Source organism: Euprymna scolopes, chromosome 15 (genome assembly GCF_053919585.1).
Source record: "Euprymna scolopes isolate OS-2025 chromosome 15, ASM5391958v1, whole genome shotgun sequence".
In the NCBI taxonomy this organism is placed as follows: domain Eukaryota; kingdom Metazoa; phylum Mollusca; class Cephalopoda; order Sepiida; family Sepiolidae; genus Euprymna; species Euprymna scolopes.
In genome coordinates, this window is record NC_136496.1 from 120,977,923 (window position 1) to 121,002,163 (window position 24,241).

Below are 24,241 nucleotides of genomic sequence, written 5' to 3' on the forward strand. Positions count from 1 at the left end.
TTGTATTTCAGGTAGTGGAGTACAACAAATTGAATATAAATATGATTAACACAAACAAGTGATCATAGAAATGAGAAAATGGATCCGAAAATTAAGTAAAAGGCTCCTTTACATATTTACAACATAAGCTCAAAATAAGGTCATCGATTTTTTTTTTTTTTTTTGAATGTCCTCCAATTTTAAAAACTTGTGATGTTTTTTATAAAGATTTTTTATAAAATTAAAATATTACAAATATAAAAAATTCATGTTTGCTGATTAAAAATAAATTGTTTCTGATTTTTTTCTTTCATTCTGCAGATATTAACCAGAATTCCCAAACTGACTGTGATCAGATTCCCAAACAGTGTCAGTTTGCCAATGATGTCCAACAAGAAACTCAAGTATGGAAAACGTTTTCCTTCTTGAAATTGTATTTCAAAATAAGTTTAAAGTTTGTCATTAGAAATCTAACAAATTTCCTTTTCAGTTTTAACTACAGATTGGCTAGTGATTGAATTGTTTGTCTTGTTTATGTCATGAAAAAAGTGAATGTATTTGTGTCCAGCGTTGCGATAAGAGGGTGTTGTTGGAGAGAAAACAAATAGGAAGGTGAAAAGAACAAAGAGTGAAACAGAAATGATGAAGAGAGAAAGAGGAAGAAATGCTGCAAAATGCTGCTTTAAATATCAATCAACAATAAAAGAAAATATTCCTTCACTGCAAAAACAAAAAATGTCATCTCACCTTAAACTTATGCATGTTAAACATAAACTTATACATGTTAAACATAAACTTATACATGTTAAACATAAACTTATGCATGTTAAACATAAACTTATACATGTTAAACATAAACTTATGCATGTTAAACATAAACTTATGCATGTTAAACATAAACTTATACATGTTAAACATAAAGCTATGCATGTTAAACATAAACTTATGCATGTTAAACATAAACTTATACATGTTAAACATAAAGCTATGCATGTTAAACATAAACTTATGCATGTTAAACATAAACTTATGCATGTTAAACATAAAGCTATGCATGTTAAACATAAACTTATGCATGTTAAACATAAAGCTATGTATGCTTGGGGATGGTGCTATTTATAGGGATGTGAGTTCTCCATTTTTTAGTAGAATTCTGCTTTTCTTTTTAAATCTAGAAAAAGCGAATTTTATTTAAATCGCAATTTGGTAAAAATCTGTTTTTTTTTTTCTTTTTAAAGAAAAAACAAATTTTTACTAAATTACTACAGCCTTATCTCCTTATGTTTTATTCAGCTTGATTTTCTTTCTCTTCTCTTTCTCGTTTTATCTCTTTTTCTCTTTCCCTCTCTCCATCTTATGCGTTTTCACTCTTATGGCAGTTTATGAAAACTGAAAATATTAATTTTTCCATGAAAAACTTGAAGCTTTTATTTTATTTTTTTTTACATGGTAATCACAACTTATCAAGGCCCGGAAGCCACTCGAGGATAAGGGTTATTGCGTGTACAGTAATCAATGCGATAGTATCGTAGTAATTGTTAGTATTGGAGATTTGATAAAGTGTCTTACTTAAGGGGGCGGTTCATCAGGAATTTGTTTATGTTGGACTTGAAGACATCCAAGTTGTAGTCAAGTGGGAAACAGGCAAACGGAACAGAGTTCCACAGGTGTGCACTTCTTAGAAAGAAGCTTTGTTCATGGAATCTACGTTTTAGTTTTGGCACAGATAAAGAGTGGGGAAAATTTTTGACAGTGGTTTCAGCTAGATGGGTGTTTATCGTGAAAGCTTGGCGAGGGGGATACCAGAGATTGGAGCTCAGACGAGTACTTGCCATGGAAGTAATGATAAAACAAAAGACAGGCTTGCAACGTCTCTTCTGTGAGAGACAGATTGCAGGGAAGAGAAAAGGGCATCTCCTACTAAGCCACTAAGTCTATTTTGTACTCTGTCAAGGCAGGATAGGCTGTTTTTAACAGCTCCTGCCCAGATGTGGCAGCAGTACTCTATCCTTGGACGTACTTGGCTTTTATATAGATAGAGAATTGTATCAGCAGTGAGATATCTTCTGGAGTGGTAGAAGGATCCTACCATTTTTCCAGCAACCTTGGCAACTGACTTGATGTATGTGTTCCATTTTAGGTCAGGAATAAAAGTAAAGCCCAGAAGCTTATCAAAACAGGGAGCCTCCCCTAGACGAGAGCCATCCATTTCAATTGATGTCAGATGGGGATCAGAGCGTTGATAATGTAAAGAATGAATGATTTGGTGAATAAATAGCAAATTATGACTAATTAAAATTAAAATTTTTTAAACATAATTCAATCCCAAAACTGAGGAATATTTTAGTACGTATTTTATGCAATTAAAATACGGAGTAAAAAAGAGTCCAAGCATTTATCAACTCGGCTTATTATAATGACAAATGTTTATGCAACTGTTTTGTATGTCTGTATGAATTGAAAATGTTGAATCCAAAATCCAAATTAAAAACAAACAAAATAGATTTAAATATCTGAAGATATTTGTATGTTGAATGAGTATTTATTTGGATATTTTTATAGAAAGAAAAAAAATTGTATTAGTTTAAAAAATTGACCTTGTGTCATTCTTTGAATTCTGAAGACTAGTTTTGATTTTTTTTTTTTTTTCAGATGATAAACTTGAAGAGAATTGAGAAAAGCGACAAACTCCAAAACAATGATACAAGAGAAAATCAATTTTCAATCAGCCAGCCTCACTCATCCTTAGACGTTGGTAAGAGAAATGGTTTGATTTTCACAAATTAGAAGAATTTAACGATTAAAGTAAATCCATATGAATCAGTTCACTGCAACTTTTTGTGACCATTTTGATTTTGTTGTTGGCATTGGTTTCTCAAATATTTTCTAGAATCAGATATTTACAAGAGGGACCATTTGAAGGTTGCCAACATCCATATGTAGTATACTACTTACCATCACAGTTGTATAACATTATCAATACCTGTGTATCTTCTCTGCTATAAACCAGGTTGACAGCAATGCTTGCACTTTTGAATTTGGCTGTTAACAGAAAACATTGTCGATTCTGGTTTGTTTTAAAATATATTTTAACAAAACAATACAGAAAACTGAAATGTGTGTGCATGAGAGGGAAAGAATTGGAAGCAGGCTAATAAAATATAAAAAATAGGGTGACTTCCAGCTTCTTGTACCCCCCTCCCTCTCCGGACAACACTGTCTAATGTCTATTCGGATTGGTTGTCAGCAGCCAAGAGACAGAACTGCTCTCCAGATGTGATTTCTGACTTCTGCTTTTCAGCTTCGCCCTCCTTTTAGGGTGACCTTCCTTTGGGTCCTTTCTTTATTTAACACACAGTGAGAGTGTTGGTATGGAACTGACTAGATTTGAACTTGGTACATCCAAGTTTTATTTATTTATTTATTTTTTTCCGAAGGAATCACCACTTATCAAGGCCAAGAGGCCACTCGAGGATAAGGGTTAAAGAGTGTACCGTAGTCAAAAGGACAATATCATAGTAATCGTTAGAAGTATAAGTTTGGTAAATTGGATTAATTAAGGCGAACGGCTCATCAAGAGCTTGTTTATGTTGTCATTCCATATTGATATCCACTTCATCACTGGTACTTTCCAGTTTTACATGAAAGAAACCGACAAAGAAATAACAAATTCAGTAATTGACTCAATCATAAAATCAGTCTATCATTTTACGATCAACATTTTAAGGACCAGGTAAAATATGATAAAAATTGGTAATTTATCTCAATATATATAAATCTTGGTGTGTATATATATATATATATATATATATATATATATATATATATATATATATATGTGTAAATTAGCTATTATTATATTATTAAATGTCGAGACTATTCCAAATATATTTTTTAAATGTTCAAGTATTTTTCTTTTGTTTGTTTACAAATTTGCAAACTTTTGCACTTTTGACTTTTCTGGCTTAACAAGCACAGCCAACTTTGACTTGTTTATTGAGAAAAAAATTAATCTTCTAAAATTTGGAGAATCCAATCTGGTTAAAATCAATTTAGTAAAATGCAATTTGATTAAAAAAATAAATCAAGGAAATGAAAAACAAAGCAAATCAAATTTCAAAAGACAGCAATAAATATTTATGAATAATTCTGTTAGCATAAAATGTGTTTCTTTTAAACTTTGGCAAAGATAAATCTCCCTAAGCAGTAATGGTCTTCACAAATAATTTGTAGCAATGATAACCTACAGAAAGATTAGGATGATGTTGCTGTATCTAAAATTTCTTTGAACAACCAACACTTCTTAAAATACATTGAATTTTAGTGCTAGTAAATGATAGAAATTACTTAAAAGTGATATTTAATTTCTTTTGTTGTTGTGTATATGATACCATTAATATATGAAAACTTAAAATGATAGTGTTATTGAAATTGAAGACAGAAAGTATTAATGTTTTGTAATCCCTTTGAAAGTTGAAAAAGTTGTATGCTAGTGAACACAAGAAACTTTGACGTTTGTCTGATAATTTTATTGGATAATTATATCTGTTCATTATCCCAAAAAGTTATATATTTTAGGAAGTTTTTCTTACTAAAAGATATATTAGGATGGATAGAATATGTAATCAATGAAAGCGATTGGAATTTAAACTTTTACTTGCAAAGAACATAATAAATTTTGAAATTGCTTGGATAGTCAAAATCAAATATTGATTTGACAGTTGCATTGCATTTTTAATCTAATTTTGAAAATCCAACTGTTTTAATTTTATATATTAGATGTTGTCTTCTGTAATAAGAAAAAATCTCAAAGTTTTGTTTGGCATTTTTTTGGTAGAAGTTTTGCAGTCATTGTTACTTGTTTTCTCATCTGCAAATAACTATTCTTACCTAATATGCCCATTGTTAAATTAGTGTAAAATTAATATAATTTCTTCAAATATAAAAAAACATCTAAACAAAACTGATTGTTTTTATTTTTGCCATTCTTGTCTCCACATAAAGAAAAATGAAGCACTTGATGCAAATTTGAAACAACCAATTGAAACATTTCATTATTGAAATTTATGCAAATTTTATTTCTGGTATTTCTTTCCTATTTTTCTAGATCAGAAACATAAAAGCCACATTGCCTTCGGTTCCAAAGTGCCATATTTAGCTCCGAAGAGAAATTCACACAAGGTCAGATCATTATTTCTTTTTATGGTAGTTTTATTTTGCTTGCTTCTGATTTGATTCGTTAAGCAATGGTCAGTCTGTCCCATACTAGATAGGTGACTATTCATGAATATCAGGAGCTGTATGCAAATATAGACCTACAAAATAAATCTTCAAATCAATCATATGTAAAACATAGTTACAGTTTTGATATAAAATGATCCAACTATGGTTGACATGCCGTAAAATTATAACGTTTTGATTCTTCTTTTTCTTTTATACCGAAATAAATGTATTTTATATCAGATTTTTTTTCTTTATTTTTAAAAAATAGCTGTACCCATTCATCATTGCCTGAGATTAATGTATTATTTTTCTCACATATGTGATGTTATTAGTCTCAGTTTTTCTACAAATACTATTCTGGCATGCGTTCTTCAGAATTATCTGATCTATTCCATGCTTCCTTTGTTCCAGCTCATTTAACTTGTTCGTCTAGTGGTCTTCATCAATTCACTGTTTTGATACCTCATTGTAATACAGCTTCCTATTCCAGTAGCTTCTTTACAAGAACTTAGGCTTGTGATATTTCACTTGCTGCTGACTGTTTTCCTTCTGTCTATAACCTTGATCTTTTCATTACAAAAGCTAATAGGCATTTCCTATCTTTTTTCTTGTTAGTTTCTTACATCAAGTGGCTTGTCTGGAGTAATTTTCATAAAAATAAAAGGAAAAGTAATGGATTTTTAAAGAGAGAAAAAAGTGGATTGCTGGAGCTAAGATCAGAAACAGGATCTTAAGATGTTCAGTTTAATCCACTAATTATTTAGGTTTTTATTGGTGTTTATTTAGAATTACACTTATTTAAAAAAAACAAATACAAATAATTCTTTATCATATACATACCGGTCACAGAACAAAGATGTCATATTCCAAAAATCATGTAAATTGATGAAGTATTGTTTTTTAACTAAGAAAAGAAAAGATTCTCATACTTAATGTATTCATTATAAGGCTAATTTGATCTTGAGACTTCGAATTGAATTGTCTCCCCTTATTTTATGCTGGACCAAAAAACGTCTGACCAAAAATCCTTACATCTCACTTAGTCATAAAACTTGATTTTCTTAGTTATAAAAAATACTTGATCAATTTATGTGATTTTTGGAATATGACATCTTTGGTGCATGAGAAGTATATAAATCATAAATATTTTCCTGTATTTTTAGTTTTTTTAATAAGTATATTATAAATATACACCGAGCTATATACAGTACATGGTAGAACGATAAAATTGTTGAGCTAAAAAAAAAAAAACACTACAGCTTTATTTTAAAACTTTTATTAAAAAATCAATTCAGGTAACTTGATTATGTAGTAGAGCTAGCCATCTATTCAATGTAGCCGCCTTCAGCCTCAATCACCGCCTTGATACGGGTCTGGAACTGAGAGCATGCCTTTTCCACAAGCGCCGGCAGGAGCTTGGCAAATACTCAGCAGATGGCAATGATCAGATATTGTGGGAGGTCATGTTGGTGATGTGATGTTCTTGACGTATGACCAAATAAAGTTCAGCGGGTTTAGATCGGGGGAGGAGGGGATGCAGTGAGAGAAGGGTGCAAAGTCATAACACTCCTTCTAAAGCTAAGCCTGGGTCGCTTTGAACTTGTGGGCCAATGCCCAGTCCTGCTGCCACACCCAAGGTCTGCCAGCGGCTACCTGATTGCACCAGAGGATCACTACACTCTTCAGCACATCCAGGTACACTTTGGTGTTGATGTTCAAGCTGACTTTGAAGATGTGAGATGGCATGATGTGGCCCTCACTTGAAACATCACTAGACCATAACCATGACCAGAAACTTTGTTTTTATCACCCTGGGCACATCCCTATTATCCAGATTGGCATTTTGAGGGTGCTGGCAGTGCTAATGCTATCATAACTTGGATCGATAGAGAGTATAAATTGTACAGCAGCGCATCTCTGATCTCACTTGTTGAACATTGTGTCACTTTCAGATATGATAGAAGGCTTCTATCGCTTTTGGGATTTGTACATAACTGGCCAACTAGTTGATGGCCTGCAACAAAAAAGAAAACTGATTTCATCAAACGGAAATAGAATCATGTCATCTTTTCTAGGGAGATAATTTTATTGTTCCACCATGTAGGTTGGTTATGTGATAAATCTAAGCCTTAATAAATGGATTGTGTTGCTGTTATTGTTCTTAAGTGAATTGAACTTCTGCATAGAACTCATGAAGATCGTGTCTCAGGATTGTCTGGTCTGCATGAAATTCTACTCATGTCTTAACAATCACGATTGTTTGTTTTTACTCCCCTGAGTTACATTCTAAGCTGAGATTGGAATATATTTTGTGGTATAAAATTTTATCATGACTGTAAAGCCATGTGCATCTCTCATGAAAACAATCACATATCTCAACTCTGTCGGCCATAGTTTTCTATTAGTCTTCATCCCTTCTTTTTGCTCTGACCATGTCATCGTCTCTCACATTGGAGATTGCCAAGAGGGCGAGCACTGGTTTGCAAGTCTAAAAAGATAGAAGAATTCAAACTCACAAAAAAAGCACAGACTTCAACACATTGTGGGTAGATCAATTTTACTCTGGGAGCATGTGTGATTCAATTGTAGAAAACAACCTGCCAAATGCTAACGTCCACATCTTAGCTGTCTATCAGCCATCTTGAGTCAGCTCAAGCTCTCTAGCCACAGACTGTCCTTAACTTGAAACTGTTGTCAACTGAAAACTGTCCAAAACTATCTCTAAATATACTGACCTCTATATTTGGTCATTTGTTTTAATCATCGCCACACGTAATTAATAGTAACTGAGTACGCCCGCACTTGCTCTATCAGCCACTTCTGACTGGTTATTCAGAAACTGACCACAACCATGAGGTATCTTCCTGTCTTGAGAGTTTAAAAACCTTGGCATCCCCTCATCGTCTTTTTACTCATCTCAATTCCTTTTTCTCTACTAAGAAACCATCTCCTCCCATCTCCTCCATAACTTTATTTGCAATTTTGATGAAGCACAAATCGTTCATGTCCGAATGTGATCAGATAAGTGATGCACTGGACACATACTTTACTTCAATTAAACTTTGTGTGTTTTATGCAAAAGCACTGTTTTTGGAGTGACATTGTATCATATGACAAATAATTACCTAATAAGGTACATTATAATGAGTATTTTCTTTTCCTATGGTGAATGTTCTTTTAGGATTTCATCATTAATTCTGCAGTGATTTTTTTTTTTTTTTTATGCCCACCATTTATGTATGAGAGGTCTTTGAAAATTCAATTGAAAAAGAAAATAAAACAAAATTGCATATCATTTTCTAATGACTTATTATTTTTAATAGTTTTAATTTCATATAGAAACAATACTTTATAAAACAAGAAAACTATTTCTTATTATGTATATATATATATTTTATTTTGTCTTCAGAGACATTCTGCTGATGCAAACAGCCAACTGACTTCTCGTAAAACTAGTAAGTATAAAAAACAACTGCTTTTTTCTTTAATCTTCCAATTTTGGGTTTTATTGTCATTTTTATTGTCATTTTTTTTTATTTATTTTTTTTTTATTACATTTTCACCCCAAACAAGGCACATTGCCACTTTGGTGTAGGGGGCTACTATCAGGGGCAGCAACTATTGGGGCACTGTGTTGGGATTTGGGCAGCAAGATGTCGGTTCACATTACACTTGAACTTCTGCATGTCAGTACAGTTAGGGAAGCAGGGACCTGGAATGGAATTCCAGAGTCTAGCGATTCTGGGGAAGAAACTACTGGAGTAGAAAGATCTTTTACATCTAGGGATCTTTACAGTGTGGGGGTGGGATTTAGCTGCCTGTCGGGTTTGTCGAGGGTGTCTACGTTGTGGGGGCACAAGTGTCTGCAGTTCGTCAGAGCATTCACCATTAAAATACTTGTAGAACAGGCAGAGGGATGCAACGTTTCGTCGATGGGACAGAGGCTGAAGCTTAGATGCCAGTTCAGGGCCTATCAGATTGGCGACTCTCTTTTGAACCTTGTCTAGGAGCGAGAGACTAGTAGCAGATGCACCAGCCCAAATGTGACAACAATACTCCATACATGATGTTTAATTGAAGTAAAGTATGTGTCCAGTGCATCACGTATCTGATCACATTCGGACATGAACGATTTGTGCTTCATCAAAATTGCAAATAAAGTTATGGTAGAATGGGAGGAGATGGTTTCTTAGTAGAGAAAAAGGAATTGAGTAAAAAGACAATGAGGGGATGATCTCTTTATATGTTGCATGAAATTGTCTTCACTGACAATTGTATTAATTTTATTTTTTAATAAAAAAACAACAACATACAAATGGAGATTGAGAGTTTAATTAATAAATTGATTTTTATTTCAGAATTCAATATTGTAAGGTTTTTACAATCAACTTTTTGAGAATCTGTTTAGCCACGGATACTTACAATGAGGTTGGGCGAAAAGATGTATTTTAAATACAAAATATTAATTTCATCAACTTCGGTATTTATGCAGAATAGGGGCTGCGTTATCATCAGTATATTCCAGGCAGGTTATATTAACCACTGTCAGGTGTTGAAATGTTTAGACAATGAAATTACAGTAGATGACAATTAGCAAACATTATCTTTTGTTTATTAAATTATTAGATGCAAGTATGGAATAGTTAAAAGTCCCTCCTCCCCCTCCTTATGTTAAGAATGGTTTTCTAAATAATATTATTTCAGCATGGCTTGTAAACTGCACAAGTACATTTTTTTTATTGATAAAGTTACCATATGATAACTGTTAAGGTGCTTATATGCTTAGCCAATGATATCACAGCAGCTGACAATTAGTGAACAGTATATTTTGTTTATTAAATATTTTTTTATGGTATTTTTTGTTTAAGTTGTTAGGTGAAAGTATAAAATAGTTAAAATGACTCCCCCCCCATTCCCTATGTAAAGAATGACTTTCTAAATAATGTCATTATTTAAGCATGGTCCGTATATCGCACAAATCTTTTTTTATTGTAGTTAGCATACGATAACTGTTTTTAATCATGTTTAATTTTTAACTGATTTCTCACGTTTTAACAATGAATCATTGTTTTGCGTAAAAGAAACACAAAATTTTCATTTGATACCTTTCTTAAAAATGACCTAAAAAATACAAAGCTTTTGTTTGGCACCTTGTGAGAATATGGTGATAATGCTCCCCAGAATATTCTGTCATATTTTGCATAATTACCTCAACTTCTTTCAATTCTTAGATCTATACATTTTATCTGCGTTTTAATGTAAAATTAATGAATACAAAGAAAACAAATATTTTAAAACAAGAAACACTCATATTATAAGGGGCACATTGTATGTTAGTCACAATTTTTGTAAATGGAAGAAATACATTTTCATATCAAAATATCTTAATTTCATTTAGAAATGGAAAATATTCTACTCATACTAAATAATAAATACTCAACAAATAAAGTGAATATCATGACCAGAAATCGAAACTGAAATCTTCAGATCTGTCTGATTTTCTATTCACATTTTCTCATAAATAAATTACCATAACAAAATAATTATAGCTTTGGTGTGATGTCATAAATTTATGATTTACATCATATTTTAAAACATATCTATAAAACATTTGAATAATACTAGATGCAGTGCCATTATTATCAATCGTTGATTTTTGAAAAATTATTTTATAGTTTCAATGCATCCATTCAATCTCGAAAGACAAAGGATACCCCCTGTTTGGGCAGCTGCACGTGTAATTGTGAGGCAAGGGTTGTGCAATCTCAAACACACCTCTCCTGAACCTGTACTGCTTGAATCCAGTGGCAAGGAGAAGTCCAGGACGACTAGAAACAATGCCGAGATAAGCGGAGAGCATGTACAGGACCTGGAAGTCCCAAATGGTCACCCATCTATTACTGACCAGGCTCATCGTTTCTTAACCGGTGATCTGATGGGAACTGGTGTGTCAAACGTGATTAAAAGTCGTATATAGTTTTATAGTTTAACCATATATTATTAAAGAAGATAAATTTTAACAACAAAACGAAACTAAAATATACTTCTAAAATCTTTTTTTCCCCCTCCTTAGCTTTAATTTATTGTTTAAAAAACATAAAGTAGACAAAAAGGGGTAAATATGAAGTGGGGTAAAAAAAACAAAAAACGATTATATATATATATATATATATAATGTATCAATGTATAGTTTTAAATAAATTGTACAAATAGTAATTGTCTGTATTTTTGAGATGAGGTGTTTTCATTGATTGAGATTGTCGGACTGGCTTCCTCATCTTGGTTGTTATAGTCACAATGTTTCGGCCATTTTGCCCTCCGGCCTTCATCAGGTGTTTTGTATCGAACTGGGGAACCGTTTGTTAGGAGTCTCGAACCCAACCCTTTTATTATTATTACGGGGATACCGTGTTCGGACTCCAGCTAGGCTTTGGAACATAGTTGCTGATTCTCTGTTTTTGAATGGCCGAGTGGTCCTAGACGTTGTATCAAAGTTTACAGTTACCCAAAGGTGCTGAGTTCAATCCTGAACGAAGGCAGTGAAAAGTACCATTCAAAAACAGAGAATCAGCAACTATGTCCCAGAGCCTAGCTGGAGTCCGAACACCGTACCTCTGTAATAATAATAAAGGGTTGGGTTTGAGACTCCTAACAAACGGTTCCCCAGTTCGATACAAAACACCTGATGAAGGCCGGAGGGCAAAACGGCCGAAACGTTGTGACTATAACAACCAAGATGAGGAAGTCAGTCTGACAATCTCAATAAATTGTACAAATATTATATAATACTAAACATGCCCTTTATATTATGAACGGATCTACCAAACTATCAAAAAATGTGACTTTGCTTCTCTCGATTCTTTCTATTTGCCTTTTTTGTTATGCAAGATGGCAGTGCCTTATCAAACGCAGAAAAGAACCTCCCTTCATGTTCTTCTGTAACATCATCTGTAAATTGTGCTCATCCTTCGACACGGACCAATACTAATCGTTATAACAGCCCAGTTGAAACAAAGCAATTGGGTAAGAATCCTTTCACTATTCCTGGTTTTGAAAATTTTTTTTATTCTTGTGTTCTATTAAGCCGATTGAGTTTATAGAAAGTCTGCACAGTTTTACGCATTTAGATTTGTCAAACTACTATTTTCATCTTGAGTATTATTTTCACAATGTTTTGGTCGATGTAACCTTTGACCTTCTTCAGGTGTATGCTGTCGAACTCGGGAATTTGGATGGAATTTTGAATGGAACTCTTTATTTACTTCATGGGTATAGCATGTTCTTGTTCCATCAGCCATGATTTAGAGGTCTTAAGTAATTCGCAATTTTATTTTTTTCAGTCACCCACACTGAGAATTGAACCTTGAACCTTCCGGAGAATATCACATTTACAATTGATACACCTGAAGAAGGTTGGAGGTGATATCGACGAAAACATTGTGAAAATGACACTCAAGATGAGAACAGTAGTTTGAAGAATCCAAATAATACAAATAACCAATTCTCATCTCCAAAATTCAGAAACGTGCACATTTTTAGTTTGCTTGTTTTGAGACTTGCCAATCTGTTTAATTATTTTATGTTGGAACACCATACCTATTGCAAATGTATACAATATATTAAACATAAGTTGTTACTTTACCCATAGCTGGGGTAGCATACAGATTCATAACTTTCCTAATTGTATCAGTACATAATCAAACAAAATAGATGTGAGGTAAGATTTGAACTTTACATAACTTATTTGATAATCAACAATGATATCTGTTGCATTAATCATGACTGCATAGGATCTTCATTATATTATGCAGTGTGTCTAGGACAAGAATAGCCTAGCAATGCCAACTCCTCTTAATGTTTCAGAGTACATATCTTACCAAAGTGTCACCCATCTTAGAATTGGACAGGCTCAATGTTGCTTAACTACAGGAATGGATGTGTCAACATGATTATGCTGTATGTTAATATATGACTATTATATATAAAAAAGCAAAAATATGCTCTATCTAATGGCATTTTATATGAAGGATGAACGTGTACAGCATCCTCCTGCTTCTGAAAGGAAGAGATGATACCTGAGAAAATAATAAAAAAACAGATTCTACACTATGCCCTCTCCCCCAAATAAATAAAGAAGGTAATAATGATGGGACGATTCCAATATTTTCCTGATTCCATACAAAATTTCTGATTTTGATACAATTACCAAATCTGATTCTTTATAAATCTCTAAATATTTAACCATAATTTTTATATTTTTTTGTGATTACCATAAAAACAGGTTAAATATGTATTTCCGCAAATGTAAAAGTACACTTGGAATGCCTTTGGAAGTTGTTGCTGCTGATGATGAGAGACTACGGCTGCTGAGCTGTTGCTGTTATCAAAGTTGCATTCTGGACGCTTCCTGCTTCCTGGCCGTGTATATCTTGCCGGCTGCTTACGCTCTATATTTATGAGAAGCTATTGTTACAACAGGCGTGCTCTCAGTAAAAATCAAACAAATGATTAGAATTGATTCTCTGCCGAATCGAATACAATCAAATGAGTTCCAAGTGTAAATTGATTGTATTTATGTCTGATTTAGCTCAGAATCAAAGTCTTTGCTATTTTATTTAATAGAGAAAGGGTTGAATTCATATTTCTTTCTTCTCAGTTCGCAACAAGAAGAATTGTTTGCTGCCAGGCGGTGTATATGAGATTGTTCACAAATGAAAAAATGGCCGGCATAACAAAATATGAACCATGATGTAGTACACCGCAACAGAATACATCTTCAGATGTATTTTGTCAAACCCAAGAATCTTTCTGTCAAATTTGAGAATTTGCACAAAATTTCAAACAGAACCGATTATTTAATCCAAGGGGTTAGCATACTGTTGTTCCATCAACCATGACTGGGCAGAAGTCCTAAGTAATTCCCAATGGTATTTTTGAGTGTTGTCTGCACTTTATCCACTACAACATGGACCTGTGGCGTAGTAGATAAAATACTTGGTAAAAATTCAGTTGTAAGTTACACTCTTCTGGAGGTTGAAGGTTCTATACTCAATGAGGGCAACTCAAAATACAATTGTAAATTAGGACTTCAACCCAGTCATAGCTAAAGGAATAACCGCATGCTACCTACATGAATTAAATGAAGAGTTCCGTTCAAAATTCTGTGCAGATTCTCAAGTTTGACAGAAAGATTTCTGAATTTGACAAGATATACCTGAAAAAGGTTTGAGGTTACATCGATTGAAACGTGAAAATCACATTTAAGATGAGAACGGTAGTCCAAAGAATGTTTTTTCTGTATTTGTTTAAACTGAACATGTTAAATATGTTCAATTATTTTTGCTTTAAACATATTTATTTTTCTTTTCTTTCTTAGAATGCAACATGTCTTTTAAACCCCATCCACCCCATGAACCTTCATCAGAAAAAAATCGCAGACGAATTAGAGTGAGGAGTGCTGGTCGTGAATTGAATTCAGAACGAACTAGTGCTAAGACTTCAAATACGCTGGCAAATTCTGAATCACACTTGTCTCTTCATAGAAAAACTCCGCTGAACGTCTCCGAAGGAGAAGGTCCAAAAAATCGACTTATTTCCAACCAAAAGATTTTACAGAAAAAGCCAGCTTCTCAAGCTGACCGCTCCAAGAAAAGTTACAATGAGTCTGTGATGCATTCTGAGATGGTCTTACAGAAATGCCAGGATGATAAAACTTGTGATGGTAGTTTTTCCTCTGAATTCATAGATGATGATGTTGCACCAGATGTTCCAGAGATCCAATCACCTCGGAAACCAGGTATGACATTTTTAAAGCGCTACTCATCCATTCGACTGAATTATAGTGACATTAAATGCCACTCACCCATGGAATTGTTAATAAAACTCACCATCCTTTCTACAATCCAACCATAATTGGTACAAGTAAACATTTGTCTATGCCTAACTTGTCCACCAAATTTCAGTTACAAATACAGAGTAGTCTTTTTTTTATTGCTGTTTATTGCCATTTAATGATAAGCACACCTGGATATGACGTGCAAAAATTACCAATAACTCTGACATGCACTTCTCTTGGCACTGACCTGACTTTGCCTGTGACGGCCTTCTTCAGTTCAGAAATTGGTTTGATAAACATTATTCTTGAGATAACGTCACAGATTAGTTTTGGAGGAAATTAAAGTTCAGTGAATGTAAAACCTATTCAAGATCACACCTACTGATAAGTCCTTTGCATATTAATGAACAATAATGAAACAAAGACTGTTGAACATTCATCACTGGAACTTGGTGGACAAGCCAGGCTTATTTGTACTAAATATGACCAGATTGCAGAAATAATATCAATGATTCCAAAAGTTACACATTTTTTTTAGTCACCCTATTTTATGATTTTTTTTTTTTGCATGTCTGATTAAAATTCCATAAGGAATTATCACCATTTTGAGATCATAAAAGCTTTCCAATATGTTGAAACCAACTATTAACGTTGAATTTGTGAACAGATGAAATTTAAATTAGTTTGATAAGTAAATAAAAATTTATAAAAGAAAATACATTTTTAAGAAAAAGAGAATTATAATCTAGTAGTTTTCGTATGAACAATGTGTAATCATGTAGCCATATTTGACTTCATCTTGGTTGCTCAGCGATGACTCAAGCCGAACAGATGAACATGGAAATATTGAATATTGACAAGTTCAGTTCTTTCATGTATAATTCAGATGATTTCTTAGTCAAAGAATAAACTCCTAAGTATTTTCAATATTTATCTTCTAGGTTAGTCATGATGACAGAGGCCCTAGAATGCCTTAATATTCTCCCAAGCAGTACTATTTTTTCACTCTTTTTTTCACCATAAACAAATCATTCTGCCACTTTGAATGTAAGGGGTTATAATTTGGGATTGTGTCTAACAGGGAGCTGAGGGGAGTTGAATAGTGAGATATCTGTTTGCATTACATTTAAACTTTTGCAGGTTAGTACAGTCAGAGAGGCAGGAAACAGGGAGGGAATTCCAAAGAATAGTAGTCTGAAGAGAGAAATTATTAGAGTAAGAGGCTTTTCGGCATCTAGGAACTTCAACAGTGAGAGGGTGGATTTTGTTGCACGTTGGGTTATTCTGGGGTATTTATGTCAAAGGGGCACAAGTGCTATGTGTTCATTGGAGCACATTCCAGTAAAATACTTGTAAAACAGAGATGCAATGATGGGACAAATGTTGCAGCTTGGCCTACTGAAGACTGATTATTTTAAACCAGCTTCCTTTCTGAACACATAACCAAGCTTAACCAATCAGAGTCTCTGATATATCTCAGTCTGTTCCTTCTCTATGTACCAGTAGAACAAATACAAAATATAGATAATTTCATATATCAATTTGTAAACCATTTAAAAAACGAAATTTGGGTGTTTATTGACAAAAAATATGCAGGTGGCAATTCAAAATAACAGGAAAACTTTTTGCTATACTAACGTATCAAGCAAAAATAGATATCTACAACAAAAGTTATGGAAAATTATCAAGTAGAATTTTAGTAATAAATAAAATTCATTTCTTCCTTGTATGCATTGAAGATACATCATAGAAGATTATCTTCCTTCCTCTAATATGATGACATGTGTTGTGAGTCGATGTTCATTGACTATGAATTTTAAATTTTATTTTTTTATTAAAATTCGACTGTCTTACTTTTTATTATTTAGTTTTTTACTTTCTGAAATTTGAAAAACAGACAATAGAAGCTAGAAGTAATTCTAAGAAAGAAATTGTGACAACTAAGAGAGAATGCATCAAAACCACCAGAAAATGCATCGAAGCATAGAAATTAGGAACTTGTGATTTCTGGAAAATCTACAACAATGTAGTAAATAATGGGCAATCAACAATTCCTCCACTAACCAACAATCACGAGGTTGTTTGCACGGCAACCAAGAAGGCTAGCATGCTTGCCAGTTGGTTTGCCTCAAACTTCACATTAGACCTAGCAAACCACTCTCTTCCTGGCTTTCCTTTGTGGACAGACGCCACATTAGATGATCTGAAAATTATCCTTTCTCAGGGCATGATATCATAAAAAACCTAGACACCTCAAAAGTATGTGGACCCAATCTCATCCCGGCTGTGCTATTAAAAAAATGCTCTGCTGAAGTTGCTCCAACCTTCTCCAAGCTTTACAACAAATGCCGTAATGAATCTTGCTTTCCTGAATGCTGGAAAACTGCTTCTGTGGTACCAGTTTACAAGAATTCCGGCGAAAAAACTGACCAATTAAATTATCACCCCATTAACCTCCTCCCACTATCCGCCAAAATATTTGAGTCCATAATCAACAAAGCTCTAGTCCATCATCTTACAGCTGTTAAACTTCTGACCAACCAACAATATGGATTTAGACGAGCCTGTTTTACTGCAGATATAATGCGGGTGTACTTCAGGGGTCAATCCTTTGACTTTTATTATTCCATATATTCATTAATGATCTCCCTGATAAAATTGTCTCTTAGATGGGTAAATTTGCTGATAGCACCATGTTCTATAACAGGCACAAGGGGAAACCAAATGAACACATATCCAAGGCAATCGCAGAGACCCTAGAGAAAGACCTCCAATCTGAAGTGAAATGGGGACAAAAATGGATGGTAGACTTCTTTCCTTTAATAATTACAAGTTTCCATTTATCACATTCTTTTGAATTTGCACTATGGCCTTTTTGGCAGTTAATACATTTTGGATCTTTTTGGCAATCTGTATGGATTTCTTTTTCTCCACACCTCATGCATACTGGAGAGCGTGTTCACCGGTCTCGATGGTGTCCGTACCTTTAACAATTGTAGCATCTGAGAGGGTTTGGTATATATGGTTCTATATTTATTTTTTCATATCCTATTTTAATGTTACTTTGAATTTGATGCTAGAATATAGCAGTTTGTATCGATGGTTTCACTATATTTTTTAATTTGGATCCTTTTTACATCGATAATGTTTTGATTTTTTAGGTTAATTTTAGTTTCTTCTAAGGAACACAGTGATAATTCTGAACTCCTGATTACTCCTTTACTAGTATTCAAAGTTTTGTTGGAATAGATTTTTACTTTTTGCTTATTAAAAAGTCTCCATTTAAAGATTTCTGCGATATGATTTTGGCTTTCTACTTCCACTAGTAGTGTGCCGTTATTTAGTTTTTTGACCATTTTTGGTTTGATACTTGAGAAAATTTTCTCTATTTTGAAGGAAGACACTTTTGTTATCGGTTCTCCTTTGGTTGCTTCAATGATTATGAAAAAAGGTAGATTTTGAACGAGATTTTGGTATTGTGATTCTGTTTCTGAATCTGAACTAGATTTGTCTGAAACTTCACAATGGTTTCTTTTTTGAGGCTTTTTATTTGCCATTTAAATATTTTGAATTTTTCATTTCTCCTGCTCCCCACCCGCGTTGGAGCCCTATTTGGGAAGTGTTAGGGGGGTGGACCCATTCGCCCCAACACAACAAGGATACAGGAGAAGTATACTCTTCCTGCTAATGGACTCAAACACCCATGTTTCCTTCGTCCTTTCTAATGGCATCATTTCTAGAAAAGATGTTGGTTTTCCAGCCGTGTTTTATCCATTCTTCAGCAAGTTGATTGACCCTCCAGCCACCGCTTACTAAATCAGTTTTTTGCCTAATGTGGGGAGCGTGAGCGTATTTTCTTGTTGTGTTTGTCTGATTTAATGCTAGTCATGACCAACCGATTGATTGGATCGGGCCTATCCAACCGCCTGTCTTAACCCAAGTAAGAGCCAAAGTGGCGTGTTGCACCTCATGTCCTAATAGGACCTTGAACATGATCTGCTCAACCACCAGGATCCCGTCCTTAGGCATTACAGGTTGCCACCTATGGTCAACAGATGACCCCATTGAGAGACTTTTACTCTCTGCAGGAGGGCAGTCGGTGTATTCTAATGCCCCACCGACAGGGCCAGTTGGGAAGTAGGGGAAGAAAAAAAGAGGTGGGGAAGGAAGGAGGCTGTTGTTTTTGTTTTTGATTTTGTATAACATAATTAAGTTTTACAAAAGAGAATAGAAAAACAAAAAGGAACATCAATGTAGATGCATTTCGTCTCAGGAAGCCAATAGACAGCCCGATCTGGTAGCACCAGGCTGTTAGAGTAGAAGGCTTTCTGGCATCTGGGAATCTTTACTGTGGATTTTACTGCTTCTCAGGTTTGTTGGGAGTATTTACATGGAAGGGGTACAAGGGCTTGTAGTTCATCAGAGTATCTACCAGTAGAACAGGCAGAGGGATGTAACATTTCATCAATAGGACAGAGTCTGAAACCTGACAGGTTGGCTACTCTCTTCTGACCCCTGTCCAGGAGTGAGAGACTAATAGCACATACACCAACCCAAATGTGACAACAATACTCCATATATGGGCAAATGGTGGCCTTGTAGAGGTACAGGAAGTAACTTTCTAGCACGGTAGAGAGAGATGCCACCTTCCTTGCAGCAGCAACAGCAATGTATCTGTTCCAACTCGTGTTCCTTGTGAACATTAAGTTGAGGAGTTTTAAACAAAGTATTTTCAGGTAATATATCATTGGCCATAGCTATTGGTGGTTGAGAAGGTTTCTTGTAATTATTGAAGGAAACAAGTTTAGTCTTGGCAGCATTGAATGTGACCATCCATTTTCGTCCCCATTCCACTATGGATCAGAGGTCATCCTGTAGTGTTTCTGCCATTTCTTTAGATATGTGTTGATTTGTTTTCCTGTCGTGTCTGTTATAGAGCGTGGTGTCATCAGCATATATACCCATCGCACAGACAATTTTGTCAGGGAGGTCATTTATGTATATTAGGAATAACAGAGGTCCAAGGATAGGCCCCTGAGGCACTCCCGCATTTATATAATATTATTTAGATGTACGACCATCAAGGACAACCTGGATTTTTCTCTTATCTAAGAAGAATTTAATTATGTTATGTATCCTTCCAGTGATGTCGTATGATCTGATTTTCTGGAGATGACCCACATGCCATACCCTGTCAAAAGCCTTAGATATATCTAGAGCTACTGCTCTACCCTCCCCTGCTTTGTCCAGTGAATGGTATATACATTCTGAGATTACAGTTAGGATGTCTGCTGTGGAACGGGCTTGCCTAAATCCATATTGTTGGTCAGTCAGAAGTTAGGCATCTGTAAGGTGATGGGCTAGAGCTTGGTTAATTATGGTCTCAAATATTTTGGCAAAAAGTGGGAGGAGGCTAATGGGGCGATAATTTATTGGGTCACTTCTTTCGTCAGAATTCTTGAAAACTGGTACTACAGAAGCAGTTCCAGCAGGCAGGAAAGCAAGATTCATTAAGGCATTTGTTGCAAAGTTTGGAGAGAACTGGAGCTACTTCGGTGGTGCACTTTTTTAATAACACAGCTGGGATAAGATCAGGTCCACATGCTTTTGCAGTGTCAAGCTTTCTTATGATAGTATGCACCTGAGAAGGGGTGATTTTCAGATCGTCTAATGTGGCGTCTGTCCGCAAAGGAAAGTCAGGTAGGGGGTGGTTAGCAGGGTCCAGTGTGGAGTTGGAGGCAAACCGTCTGGCAAGCATGTTAGCCTTCTCAGTTGCAGAGCAAACAACCTCATGATTGTTGGTTAGTGGGAGAATTGTTGATTGTCCATTATTTACTGTTGTAGATTTTCCAGAAGTCACGGGTTCCTAATTTTTGTGCTTCGATGCATTTTTTGGTGGTTTTAGTAAATTCTCTCTTAGCTGTCGCTATTTCTTTCTTACAGTTATTTCTGGCTTCTATATACTTCTGTCTGTTTGCTCTGGACTTATGTCAGTTTAATTTGCGGTATGGATGCTGTCTTTGTGCTATGGCAGCTGCACAAGTAGAAGTAAACCATTGGGGAGAGTGGGGCTTGCTGTAGAATTTCCACGTGGGAACATGTGCTTCAGTTGCTGTTTTGAGCCATTCATTGGTCTCATTTGTGCAATGTTCAGCAGGAAGTGAAAAGATATTTTGCCATGGAGCGTCCCTGATGAAATCCCTGATGGCTTCCCAGTCAGCCTTTTTATAATATCTCATTGTTTTGAGCAGTGGCTCTTCAGTTTTGGCTCTGGAGTTTAGGGCGATTTCAACCATTACCACAGCATGATCGGCGTTCCCAAGAGGGCTGTGGGCATTCGTTACACATCATCGGGAACTGTGGTCAGAAACAGATCTAGAAGTGATGCATGTTGTTCTTGCTGGTCTGGGAAACGGGTTGGAAATGTAACCATCTGTGATAGGGAATGAGATATAGAGAAGTTATGTGTCGTGGTACCAACTGCGTCTGTGTAAGTAGAGAATCCAAGCCAGTTACTGTGGTGGACATTGAAGTCACCAAATACATGTACTTGTGCGCTAGTGTATCTATGTGCTGCTGTATCTATGCTGTCAGAGACTGTTTATTAGGGTACAGTCCTGGGTTGAGGGAGAGCGGTAGAGAAAATAAAAGTAACTAATATTATGTTGCATGTTAAGTCTAAAGTACATAAAGGCTTGATCGTCTGATTCTAGTTTAGTTTCTCTAGTCAAGGGGAGGGTGTTTCGAATGTAGACTCCAAGCCCATGCATATGTCTGTCAGAGTCCTTATGGCAGAGTGGGAGGTATCCAGGCATGTTAAAGTAGTTAGAAGGGATGGAGGAGTGTAGGTTAGTCTCACTTAGTGCTAAGATATCCGGGATGTTTGTTAGGAGAAATGCTTCAACATCATTTAAATTAGTTCTAAGCCCACGGATGTTCGTAAATGCAAGCCTCAAGGGAGAAGGCAGGTTGGTTTTGTTTGAGTTTTGGCATAATTTTTTAATGTACTATATGTACAATAAAACAAAAACTAAAGGAAAAGCAATTAACAAACCAAGATCTAGATCCCAATCAACCTCAAGAGGAGGAAACAAAATAGGAACACTGGAGGAAATGGAGGTAGAAGATAAAACATCCCCAGACAAATAAAAAAGCCGACAGAAACAACAAAACACACAGAAGAATAATAACAAAAAACTTAAAACCAACCATGGGGAAAAAAATAATCCAATGGAACTGTCGTGATTTGAAAGCAAATATGAGTGAACTACAACTATTAATAACACAGAAACAACCTACAATAATCTGCCTTCAAGAAACCTTTCTGAAACATGACAGCATCAACATCAAGAACTTCTAATCCTTCAACTACACCCATAATTCCAGAGGCAGAGCCTTAGGGAGTGTCGATATTGATCCAAAACGGCACACCCCACAGTAAAGTAAATATCACTACAAATATCCAAGCAATTGCCATCAAGACCACTCTGCACAAAATTATAATGGTATGCTCTACATATATCCCACCAAACGAAGATATAGACAAAGACGAATTGAAAAAAACTAATCGATCAACTGCCCAAACCCTTCATCCTGTTAGGTGACTTTAATAGCCACAATATACTATGCGGGTGTAAGGACATTAACGAAAACAATATATGCTTACTTAACAACAGTTCACCCACATACATCAGTCCAGCTAATGGAAACTACTCCGCCATTAATATAAGTATGTGTGACCCCCAAATATATTTGGATTTCAATTGGAGTGTGTATGATTTAAAAAAAAAAATTTTTTTTTACACAGTGATCACCACTTATCAAGGTCCGGAAGCCACTCAGGGATAAGGGTTATTGCAAGTACATTACGTTAGTGTGGAGATTTGCTGAAGTGTTTACTTAAGGGGGCGGTTCATTAGAAATTTGTTAACGTTGGACTTGAAGATATCCAAGTTGTAGTCCGGTGGGAAGCAGGCAGACGGAACACCTGTGGCAGCAACCACTTCCCAATTCTAATCGAAACCTCCGAACCCAGTAGTCAAAAACATTTACAATAGAACCTAAACAAGGCCAACTGGCAAATATTAAAGGAAAAATGCAAAACTAGATTGAACCACATCGAAACTATCCATGACACAGTAGAATCTTTTACCAAAACACTGATAGAAATAGCAAATGCGTGCATCCCAAAAACCTCAACAAAAAACACAACAGACTTTAGTTCGACACTAAATGTCAACAAGCTATCAAGTTATGGAAAGCTGCCCTAAAAAAATTCCAGAAACAACCTACTACTCCAAATCTTATAGAATACAAACAAAACAGAGCTAAAGCCTGTAGAGTTATAAGAACAGAAAAAAAAGAATGCTGACAAAATTACGTCAGCAAACTAAATTCCTCCACTGAACCAAGAGTAATATGGGAAATGATCCGAAAAATTGCAATCCATACCAATCAAACACCTCGTCATAAATAACTCTAACACAACTGATGAAAAAATATAGCAGACTTACTAGCTGAAACTTTTTCACAAAATTCTTCTAACCAAAACTACAGTACAAAATTTACAACAATCAAACAAAATGCCAAGAAATATAAACTCAACTTCAAATCAAAAAAACCTTGAAAACTATAATAAACTCCTTTCACTAACTGAACTAGAAGATGCCATCAGAAGATCCCATAACACTGCTGTAGAACCAGATGAAATTCACTACGAATTCCTGAGACAACTACCTACTGAAACACTAAAACTCCTATTAAAAATCTTTAACAAAATATGGATAGAAGGCAAATTCCCAGATATATGGAGATTAACCACAATAATAGCAATCCCCAAACCAGGAAAAGAAAACTCAAACCCGCAAAACTATAGACCAATTTCACTAACCAGTTGTTTGTGTAAAATAATAGAGAGAATAGTCAATGACAGACTAGTGTGGTACTTAGAATCCAACAACATTATCTCTAACCTACAGTGCAGCTTCCGTAGAAAAAGAAGTACAATCGATCACCTGATTCGCCTAGAAACAACTGTAAGAGAAGCATTTATAAGGAACGAACACCTCTCGGCAATCTTCTTTGACTTGGAGAAAGTATATGACTCTACCTGGAAATTTGGAATAATGAGAGATCTTAACGACCTCAATCTAAAAGGCAGACAACCATAATTTATAAAGGGTTTCTTATCAGATCGCAAATTTA

The 24,241-nt window shown here is 34.9% G+C and overlaps 1 protein-coding gene across 6 annotated transcripts in view; it reads left to right on the forward strand.

Annotated features, from left to right (window-relative positions):
* The window catches only part of LOC145294099 (protein CFAP20DC-like), a 136,415-nt gene that overhangs the window by 27,506 nt on the left and 84,668 nt on the right, over window positions 1-24,241 (forward strand). For 4 of the 6 annotated variants that reach the window (XM_080141167.1, XM_080141169.1, XM_080141166.1 and 1 more), the window contains 6 exons: window positions 301-383; window positions 2,632-2,734; window positions 5,087-5,160; window positions 8,612-8,657; window positions 12,091-12,225; window positions 14,579-14,998. In XM_080141167.1, coding sequence (XP_079997293.1) covers window positions 301-383; window positions 2,632-2,734; window positions 5,087-5,160; window positions 8,612-8,657; window positions 12,091-12,225; window positions 14,579-14,998 — 861 coding nt within the window. The remainder of the gene's footprint in view (window positions 1-300; window positions 384-2,631; window positions 2,735-5,086; window positions 5,161-8,611; window positions 8,658-12,090; window positions 12,226-14,578; window positions 14,999-24,241) is intronic. The other 2 variants (XM_080141171.1, XM_080141170.1) reach the window with 1 other exon arrangement.